Source organism: Balaenoptera ricei, chromosome 15 (assembly GCF_028023285.1).
Source record: "Balaenoptera ricei isolate mBalRic1 chromosome 15, mBalRic1.hap2, whole genome shotgun sequence".
Taxonomy (NCBI): Eukaryota; Metazoa; Chordata; class Mammalia; order Artiodactyla; family Balaenopteridae; genus Balaenoptera; species Balaenoptera ricei.
The window spans coordinates 86,069,057-86,080,233 of NC_082653.1; the positions used below are offsets into that span (position 1 = coordinate 86,069,057).

At 51.8% G+C, this 11,177-nt stretch overlaps 1 protein-coding gene across 2 annotated transcripts in view; it reads right to left on the reverse strand.

The window, feature by feature from the left end:
* FOXK1 (forkhead box K1) overlaps nt 1-10,259 on the reverse strand; it is a 66,468-nt gene extending 56,209 nt beyond the window's left edge. For both annotated transcript variants that reach the window (XR_009497463.1, XM_059895841.1), the window contains exon 1: nt 9,736-10,259. Coding sequence is in view for 1 of the 2 variants with exons in the window: in XM_059895841.1 (XP_059751824.1) it covers nt 9,736-10,259 (524 nt within the window). In the remaining variant the exon portion in view is untranslated. The remainder of the gene's footprint in view (nt 1-9,735) is intronic.
* Between the last annotated feature and the right edge of the window lie 918 nt (nt 10,260-11,177).

The window sequence follows — 11,177 nt, forward strand, 5'->3', positions numbered from 1 at the left end:
CCAGACTCCAGGAGATCCCTGCCCGGCCAACCAAGGGTGGGCAGGCCTGGAAAATCTGCTCACGCCGCAACGCCAGAGAAAACCAGAATTGCTAAGAAAGTGGAACAATCAGTCGAGTCATGCTGCAGGCCAGGAGCTAACAGGGCAGCAAGCGCTCCTGGTCAACACGGAATCAATCAAGGAGCTGGGCACTCTGGAGGGAAGGTGCTTTCCCTCCGGCTGCGATGAGTCACTGTTCCCTGCGTCGGGGACGTAACTGCCAAGCAGACCAGATATTTAGGTCCCCACGGGTGGAGGTGGAGGAGCGCGGACTTCTGCTGCGCGATCTTCCTTTTCGTGCCGCCCCGACGGCTCCAGCCTGTCTGCTCTGTCATCTGCTTTGCCATCAGTATCATCGGATTTCATTCCAACATCCTTTCAGAATCAGCTCCAAAAAGTTACTAAATTTACAAATTATTTTTCACTGAGGAAAGTTCCAGCCAAGACCTCCTGGTAACACATAGGAGGCTCCTTAATTTCCTCAGTAAGCTGTATCCAAACCACACTCGGGAGGGAGGATTTCTGGGCAGGCTTTCTACAGACAACAGCCTGGCCCTGGGAACATGCGTTTGTCTGCGGTGATTCATGCCCGGCTCCCGAGGCTGGTCTCCCGGCAGCTCACCCCGAAACCCAGCGCTGCGGGTTCCCCAGCAAAGGTACACCCGCCACATCAGATCAGCACCACCCACCTTACATGACGATGGGCACAAAATCCCAACTGAAAGATATACAATCACTTTTTGAATCCTATATGCTGCTCCCTGACCAAACACAATCTGTGAAACAGAGCAATGCAAGTGGGGGGCGGCAAGGGAGGCATCTCAGCACATTTGGTGTTACAACTGTCCACCTGGAAAACAGCAAGTCCCGTTGGTTTTCATGATACAAGTCACAAAAGGCAAAGCTTTTTCAGCATAGACGAGAAATGGGTTTTATCCTATGTGTGATACTGAGTTACTGGGAGGAAGGAAGAAAGAGAGAGAAAAAGACCGGATTGGGAAGGGACAGAATGAGGTTTATGTTCATCAAAAGGGGGGCCCAGTTTTTCACAAGCGTGCTCAGAAAGGTTACACGAAAAACCCCAAAAAAGGAATAATGTCCACAAAAGCCCGTTTTGTCACTGACATCCCTTGAGGGCTGAGTCACTCCATGTCCACCCGCTTCACTCCGCTGTTTCCTGGTGGGTCCACACCCACGGCTGAAGGGAAAAAGCAGGGGTGTCACCCAGGAACCCCAGAGCACCCTACTTGGTTGTGGGAAAATAACAGAAATAACTGACAAGCTGGATGGTTCCACCTGAAATAATCAAGAATTGATTGTACATACAAAAAATACTAAATTTAAGCCAAATTATGCCACCAGATGCTAATAAAGGCCAATGACAAAATTATGACTTCTTTATTTCTACAAAATGTACTGTCACTCAACTTTTAAAGCAAATTTAAAAATCAAATTATATCAAAAGCCTGATCCTTTCATAGATTTCTGTTTTCAAAAACTTGAGTTGTGGGACTTCCCTGGTGGCGCAGTGGTTAAGAATCCGCCTGCCAGTGCAGGGGACACGGGTTCGAGCCCTGGTCTGGGAAGATCTCACATGCCACGGAGCAGCTAAGCCCGGGTGCCAAAACTACTGAGCCTGTGCTCTAGAGCCTGCGAGCCACAACTACTGAGCCCACGCACTTAGAGCCCATGCTCTGCAACAAGAGAAGCCACCGCAATGAGAAGCCCACACACCACAACGAAGAGTAGCCCCCGCTCGCCAAAACTAGAGAAAGCCTGCACACAGCAATGAAGATCCAACACAGCCAAAAATAAACAAATAAATAAATACATTAAAAAAAAAATGAGTCGTTGGGCTCAAGGGGATCAATTTAACTACCAATCGAACAAAGATAAAACATTTGTATATATGGACATTAGATCTACACAATTCAATCAATATTTTTCTCAATGACCAACGCAAGAGGTTACAAATTCACACATGGGTAAAAGATTTATTCAAAATGCAAGAGAAAGCAACGGATTTCACAGAGTTTCACCAAAACTCCACTGATGAGGTTTCAGATTCCATCCTGCGATTAACGTTTAAGAAACTACTGTCCAGTTCCCGAGAGGCGTCAAAGAACATCCACAATTTCCTGAACGGCTACTAAAACACTCCTCCCTTTCCCAGCGACATATTTCTGTAAGGCTGGATTTTCTTCATGTACTTAACTGAAACAATGTATCACAACAGACTAAAAGCAGAGGCAGCTATAAAATTCAGCTGTCTTCTATCAAGGCAGACATGAAAGACTTTTACCAAAAAATGAATACCCCTATCCTAATTTCTTTTGTTTGAAATACAAAATAGACTGAGCTATTTTTTCATAAAAACTTATTTTTGAGAGAGGCTTATTATTGCTATTTTTGAATAGATTAATAAATATATAGATTTTAATTTCTCAGTTCTAATTTCGAATACGGTAAGTGTAACAGACAAATCCCACATAAACAAAAGCTCTCTGGGGTCCCCCGTAATGTGTGAGGGCCCCAGACCCTGAGAGTTGATGGACTAAACAGAGGAATGGGATGTCCAGAGGCACCTTTGCCCAGAGGCAGCCGCGCACCTTGAAACGCAGGTGGCAGGTGAAGGGAAGGCCTGCAGAAACGCTGGGACCTCTGCTAAGGGATGGGCGCCAGCAGCCGTGGGCAGCAGGGTGGTCAGAGCTCAGCTCTACACACACACACCGGGGGAAACAAATGGTTAAACACATCACGGGTGACTAAGGGCAAAAGTTCCTTCTTAGCCAAGTCATGGACAAAATATCCAGACCGAAAATCGTTCTTAGGAGAGAGAAGCCGCATATTGGCAAGCAGCTCAGGATTTAGCGCTGGAACCGTCAGGTCTCAGGGAGGCAAGCCCCGCACTGGCTCACCCCCATCGCACCCAGGGAAAGAAAGCCTGTGATGTCCACCTCAGGGGTGCAGCCACGGCCCGTCACCACCAAACCAGCCGGGACGCCCAGCGCGCAGCCGCTCTGCAGAGCCCAGGACAACACCCAGCACGCCTCCCTGGCTTCCCTTCACACGGCCACGAAACACGTGCACACAGGCAGATTACATTTTTCTTTCTTTCTAGATCAACTGGCAACACCTTACCAGAAAACCAGAAACTCGTGAAAAGCGATAGCAGCAACGAAAGTTAACTACAAAATCTCCTAACAAGTCACAATGCAAGGGCCTATTTTCCAGGAAATCAAAGTAAAAGCATTTTATAACATCCTCTCATTTTAATATGAAATCCTTGAAATGTACGGTAATTATGGAAATGAGGCATCACTGTAATTCGAGTTGTCATTAATTTAGCAAGTTTATCTCCTGACATTCACAAGATGCAAAAACAGCAAATAGTAAATTACTGTATCTCCAAATCAAATGCTTTCCTTTCATTTCAGCACATAATTTTAAACATAGCTGTGTCTTTTTCCAAAGTACTACGAACACCATTAAAACTCTACTCAATACCCTTTTAGCACCTACCAATTCCATTCCTTCATCAATGACAAAGGCTTTAATAAGCTTATTATAAACTCAACACATACTACACGATAAATACCATCCTTCTCACAGACTGATTTTTTAAATACTACAGAAACTTTCTTATATGGGTGATAAGCCAAAAAAACTCAATGTGAACTCAATACTAGAACATAGACTCAATGTACTAGCTCCCAATTTGCCACACTCCTATAAACTTTTTTAATTAAAAAAATTCTTTTTTATTTAATAGATCTTTATTGGAGTATAATTGCTTCACAATACTGTGTTAGTTTCTGTTGTACAGCAAAGCAAATCAGCCATATGCATACATATGTCCCCATACCCCCTCCCTCTCGAGCCTCCCTCCCATCCTCCCTATCCCACCCCCCTAGGTCATCACAAAGCACCGAGCTGATCTCCCTGTGCTATGCGGCTGCTTCCCACCAGCCAACTATTTTACATTCAGTAGTGTATGTATGTCGACGCTATTCTCACTTCACCCCAGCTTCGCCCTCCCACTCAGTGTCCTCAAGTCTGTTCTCTATAGCGACCTCTTTATTCCTGCCCTGCAACTAGGTTCATCAGTACCATTTTTTTTTTTTTTTAGATTCCATATATATGAGTTAGCATACAGTATTTGTTTTTCTCCTTCTGACTTACTTCTCTGTGTATGACAGACTCGAGGTCCATCCACCTGACTACAAATAACTCAATTTCATTTCTTTTTATGGCTGAGTAATATTCCATTGTATATATGCGCCACATCTTCTTTACCCATTCATCTGTCGATGGACACTTAGGTTGCTTCCATGTCCTGGCTGTTGTAAATAGTGCTGCAACGAACACTGTGGTACATGACTCTTTTTGAATTATGGTTTTCTCAGGGTATATATATGCCCAGTAGAGGGATTGCTGGGTCCTATGGTAGTTCTATTTTTAGTTTTTTAAGGAACCTCCATACTGTTCTCCATAGTGGCTGTATCAATTTACATTCCCACCAGCAATGCAGGAGGGTTCCCTTTTCACCACACCCTTTCCAGCATTTATTGTTTGTAGATTTTTTGATAATGACCATTCTGACTGTCGTGAGGTGATATACCTCACTGTAGTTTTGACTTGCATTCCTCTAATAACTAGTGATGTTGAGCACATTTTCATGTGCCCCCTGGCCATCTGTATGTCTTCCTTGGTGAAATATAAACCTTTTTAAAGGAAGTCTTTAACAAGACACAGTCTAACTTTGAACAAATACACATGACACACAATAACCGCCAACTAGCAAGAAAAGCAGAAGACAGCTTTTATTTAGAGAAAATGCCGCATTTCGTATTTTGACCACACCATCCGGAGGCGGCCTAAGTCTAACGCTCCGTTCCCTCCACGGCGCGTTCCCCGCACCCCCGACCCCCCAGCTTCATTCTGCGTGGTTTTCATCCCTCCAGCTTCCAGACGCAAACCGTCTCTTCTACCCCGTCACCAGATCAGAACGTTCTTCCATCAGAAGATCTTTCAGCTGAGTCTCTTCCTCGCCAGTCCCTGGACCACCCTCCCGCAGGTCCTGCCGGGTCAGGCCTGAATGACCGGCTGGCTCTGTGGCCCTCCCAGCTCCGAGCACGCCCACACACGTCACTGCCCCCTGATCTCCGCTCTCCTCTCCACGTGGAAACACAGCTGGCACAATCTCAGTCTCTACATCTTCAGCCACTGGCAACAGACTGATCTGATGCCCTCTCTTGCCCCAAGTGCACCCCCGGCTCAGCACGCGGATCCACTCCTGGACCAACCACCCAGGAAGGAGGCATCGGGTCACGGAAGGACCCCGTAGCTCCCAGCAGACTGGGGAGGCACAGTGAGGAGGGTGGGGGAGAGAAGGCCCGCTGTTGCTGTTTCTGGGGACGCTGGGCCCTGAGGCATCCGGCAGACACCTGCTGTCCTCACTAAGTCTGGGGCGTTTTCCAGTGAATTTCAATATAATCTCCATCTGAGAACTACTGTCAGATGGTTAGTTACAAATTCGATGTTCTTCACGTGACCAGTTGGAACAGCAACGAGAAACTACGTCCTGTATGTTTTCATGGGGCCTAAACAATTATTTATGTAGTAAAACGCCTTGGTGGTTACAGTTAATTACCTTTTATCACAGTGCGCGTGCGGAGGCCATGATCCGTAACGTCTGCCGCTCAAAACATGCCTTTCAGGGGGCAGAATGCGTCAGCATGGTGAGGTACGTGTGCTGGCAGCCAAAATGAGTGACAAGAGCGCAGGTGATAATAGATTTACAGACGCAGGCAGTGCCCATCAGAAGCTGCCACGGGGACAAACAGACGGGCCTGCTTCCTGACAGACCGACACACCACTGCCTGTGGGGCAGTTCCAGCAAAACACATCGAACCCGAGTCTGATCAAACCTCCACGTCCGACAACCAATTTACAGGAACGACAGGGGAGAGGATGCAGTAAATGGACACCACGGGAATCCAATCTTTAAAAAGAGACCGTGGGAAAGTGTACGGGACAAATGACCCTGTTTCTTCATTGAGAAAAGAAAAAAAAAGAGTGAGATGAAGCCTATAGATTGAAAGAGATGTAAGAGATACGCCAACCAATCATAGTGTCTGGACCTGATTTGGTTCCTGATTAAACAAACACACTGCAAGAAAAGAAAAAAAAAAAATTCATGAGATGGTAAGGGAAATCCACACTCATTGGAAGTTTGATGATAGTAAGAAATTGTTATTAATTTTCTAGGTGTGATAAGGACATTGTGGTTAGGTTTTAAAAAGGGAATCTTTACCTTTTACTGAAATATTTACAGATGGAGTGATAGGACATTTGTGATTTTCTTCCAAATACCTGGGGTTCGGGGAGAGAGGGCGGGGGGACGAAGATGAAACAAGCTTGGCCACAACATGGTAGCTGTAGAGGCTGGGTGATGGGCACGTGGAACTCACTCCTCTGTTTTTATGCTTGAAACTTTCTGTAATAAGAAGTGTTGAAAAGAAAAAAAAGAGCCATGCTCTTCCCAGAAAATTTGGGACACAAAGAAAAGTAAAAAGAAGAAAAGAATCCCATACATCTTACCACTCACAGAAACCACCACAAACAGAAGTCTAGTTTTTACTGTAATTATTCATATAGTCCATGCTTATTTTATAACAGTATCAGGAAAGAAAGTCGGAAGAAAGAAAGGAAGAGCAGGTACAAGGCTGTGCATGGGTCTTTTTCCTGTAGTTCACAGATTACATCTAATTCAAACTCCAAATCTGCTGGTATCAAGACCTACAGTCACACACACGAACCATGTCCCCCCACAGACCCAGAAAGGCCTGCTGACCGCCCACCTCGGAAACCCACTAAGTTGGTGACACTGCTTCTCCCCCGGGGAAGCTGCATATTCACTCATGGATTTTTCATTCAACAAACCTAACTCCTCTGTGCACACCTACTGCCAGCCAGCTCCTGTGCTGTCTCCACTTAAAGATAAAATGTGCCCAGCCCAGCCCAGCCCTGGGGAACGAGGGCCAGAGAATCGCACAGGAGGGGCTACACCAGGACCCGCTGCACCTCCCTCAGCGTGCACCCATGCTCATGGATCAAGGTCAGCTCTAAGTTGTGTCACGCGGAATTTTTTCTCTACCAGTAATTTCAATATTATTTCATTTTAGTTTTGGAAAAACTTACTTGTAGTCACAAGTGTCAGTGGACTCTGGGGCTCCTCTCTACCTCGTGCTTCCCTGAGTGGGGGCTGGAAAGGGAGGGATGGCCCAGGGAGCTGTGCCCTGGGGGCGTTGGAGGGGGGGATGCGGCATCACAGGGCAGGAAAGGGTGAGACGCCACAACACAAGGAAGAGCTCCAAGTCTCAGGCAGCTGTAGCCACAAAATGCAGACAACAAAATTCCAACACGGATAAGAAGTCTGAATTTATGGTGGAGAAATTCACAACTTCAAACACTCCTGGCAAAACTGTGCACCAACGCCTGAGAGGAAACAGACAATAACTGCTGCCGTTCTTTGAAAGTCAGCACTGAATTTCCCATTTTGAGGTGACAAGAACGTACACATCCAACTTCCTTCCTCTAAATTCATTAGCATTTCTTGATTACTCTCCACGTGGTGGGCCAAAGCACCCTGATCTAATTCTAAAAAGCAGCTTCCAACAGCCTGTCCTACAGATGCTACCACCTACAGGTTAAGTTTTCTCAAACAAAAAGAACATAAAACCACTCAGACTGCTAACGTGTTTGTCCACGGGCTTTGACCCGTGGTTGGTTTCAGAAGCAAACTGCCCTCTGCCGGGAGGGCAGACACGGACATCCACGTGCTGTTTCTCTGCCAGCACGTCTGTCCTGTTCCTGTAAATTCTCCATCACCGCCTGCGCGGCTGCTGGTCAGAGCACCGCTGAACTTGAACCCAGCCAGACGCGCACCGTGGGCAAAGCCCCAGCCAGAGGGCAGGGGACAATCCGGGCTGCTGGCTACATGGGCTAGGAAGGCAGCATGAACACCACCCACGTTTCATAAACAACGGACTCGGTACTCGCACGTGATCTGAGGACTCCTCGGGCTGAAATGTCCTACCCTTGAGTTAGAGAAAAGACTAGTGCATTCGAGACTCGGTAAGCTGGGGCCTCTTCGGGGCTGCACCCACTCAACAGCTACGCAGGGAACTCTGAAAACAAGGTTGCTGGATGGACGCCCTTACAAAACCTGAATTATAAAAAGAGGCCTGAGCAGAACGGGCCTCTAAGAGCCACCGGGCAGGGAGGGGAAGGCGCTGTTTACCTGTCACTTTCTCACCGTGAGGGACTGGCCCCAGAATGCATTTAAGGGCCCAGAAATGGAGAGAGTGTGTAGGTCACAGAAAAGGCAGAACAGAGTAACAGTAGCCATGGGATAAAACAACTCTGTCATTCACCAAGTCCTGACTTTACAGCAACACACACACACCTTCCACGATCGGAAAACAAAGTCTGTATACGGCCCCCCCTCACGCCCCGAGCACCAGTGAGTCATCGTTGATTTCAGTACAATACTTACAACCAAACGTGCCAAATGCTCTCGAAAGGGGAGATGGTTACAGAAACAGGCAATCACCCCGGCAAAAACTCCCTGGACCCAGGGTGCTTATAAAAGCGAGAGTAATTAGTCAGAGACAACTCTGGAACACAAGCACGCTGGAGAAATATAAACACTGCTGAGGAGCTAGAAGCAACTACTACACAGAAAAAGAAAGTGCCTAAAGACCTCATGAGTAACCAAACAGGCTTTCTCCTGATCAAAAGATCTCCGGAAAGCAAGGATCTCCTGGGGCAGAGCAGCTGCCCCGGGAACCGGAAGAGCCAGGGAACACGAGGATGTTGCTAAAGCACCGTGGGGCATCCGCGGCCTGTCCCCAAGTGCGCCGGGTCCCCCTCTCCTTGCCCTGCCTCCCCGCCCGGCCTCTTCCCCTCCTGCCCAGGAGCCCCAACTGTGCGGTGAACGCCCCCAGCGCTGTCGACCCCTGACCTGCGTCCTCAGGTCACTGAGGAGAGGGCACTTCCTGTCCCGACCCCAGCCCACTCTCCGGCCGTCCCCTCCCGGCCCAAGTTCACAGCTGGCCCCTATGGCCGGGGGCTCGGGCCCGCCGGGGGCACTGGCGTTGCCCCCGGGGACCCCGCACCTCCCGGAGCGACACCGCCTGACGCCAACCCTTCTCCGGAGTGCGTTTGGCGGCGACCCGGGTCCAAACAGGGTGGCGGGGGGAGGGCGACCCTAGAGTCCAGCTCGGGGAGGGGCAAGGGCGACCCTCGGGGCCCAGGCCGGGCGGGGGCAGGGGGCAGGAGTGACCCATGTCCAGGTCCGTCGGGCATGGGGGCCACCCCAAGCCCTGCTGCTGCGGGGAGGGGCAAGGGCGACCCTCGGGGCCCAGGCCGGGCGGGGATTGGGGTGGCTCCTGGCCCAAGGCGGGCAGGGGTCAGGAGGCGACTCCGTAACCTGGCCGGGCGGGGATGGGGGCCACCCCAAGCCCAGGTGGGGGGAGGGGCAAGGGCGACCCTCGGGGCCCGGTCCTCGGGGCTCCCGGGGCCGTCCCCGGGAGTCGGGTTGATCTCGGGCCCAGGCCCGGCGGGGGTCGGGGCGGGGGCGGGGGCGGAGGTGACCCGGGGCCCGGGCCGGGCGGGGGCCGCGGCACTCACTGTTTGGGCAGCTGCAGGGCGGGCGCGCCGCGACGCTGGAAGGCCCCGTCCACGAAGACGCCGTTCTTGCCGAGGCAGCGCAGGTAGAAGTGCGGCTCCTGGAAGCTGAGCTGCAGGTGGCGCCGCGAGATGAAGCTAGACAGGCCCATGCTCAGGTCCACCGAGCCCTGCGACGAGTTGCGGCCGATGGTGACGCTGGGCTGCCGCATGAGAAACTCGAACTCGCGGCCCTCCAGGCGCGCCAGCGCGGGCCCGGGGCTCCGGCGCACCGAGGCGGCCGCCGCGGCCACCAGGGCCTCGCCCGCCGCGCCCCCCGCGCCCCCGGCGATCGAGCCCGGCGGCGGCGGCGGCGGAGGGGGCGGGGGCTGGGCGGGCGGCGGCGGCGACGGCGCGGCGGGCCCGGGCGCGGGGGCGGCGGCGGTGGGGAAGGCGGCGGCGGCGGCGGCGCACAGCACGGGGCTGCAGGGCGCCGAGCGCAGCGCCAGCAGGGCGCGGGCCCCGCTGTCCTCGCCGACTTCGGCCATGTTCGCACAGCTCCAAGCGGCCTCCGGCGGCGGCGCGGCGAAGGGGGCGGGGCTCCGCGGGGCGCGGCGGGCGCGGGATCCCGGACCGGATCGCGGCGGAGCGGAGCCTGCGGTCCGCGCACCCCGCCCGCCGGGGCTCGCGGGGGCGCGCGGGGCGGGGTGGGGAACGGTGTCCGCGCCCGGCCCGCCTCGCCGGCCCCCGGGTAGCGCCTCGCCCACCGTCCCCGGCCGTGGGCTGTCCCTTCCTCTGTCCCGGGACTGGGGCGGGGAACCCCCGGAAAAGTCTCCCTGGAAAGTTTTGATCCTGGGTCACTCACTGGATAAGGGACAACTGACGTCAGCAGTCTCCGGGGCCCTAGTGGCTCCATCCGCCAACCCTAAAGTGCGATACTTAAGCACCAAATTTAAGGGGTTTCGAGCTGTAACTGAAGTTTGCCTAAAGATGCTTGCGTTCCCTGATGCCCTGTGTTCCTTTTTGGAGTCATACATTTCACTCAAGTATCTAGACAAGTATCCTGGGACCCATACTAGGGCCCGGTGCAGTCGCCGCCGGCCCTTTACACCTCTTACAGTCTCATGGGGGAAGGCAGACGCCTGCAGAGGGGTCTTCTGTGAAAACGCGGAATTGGCCACCTTCGGCATCCTTCAGATCCCGCAGTGCTTCATGCATTCCTAATTCAGCCAGGGCCCCCTACAAAAAGGTGGCAGTGTCTGCACACTGCCATCATTTAATAATTATTGAGCGGGAGAAAACAGACCCTCCCTGGTAGAGCTTACGGTGTACTGGGAGATGCGGACAGGAATCAAGTAACATCCTAATAAATACATACAAAATTACAGCTGTCTCAAGTCCCGTGAGGCATTGTTGCCCAGTGACATGTGTAGGGACTGTGGCCCCCCCTAGGGTGGGAAGCTTGT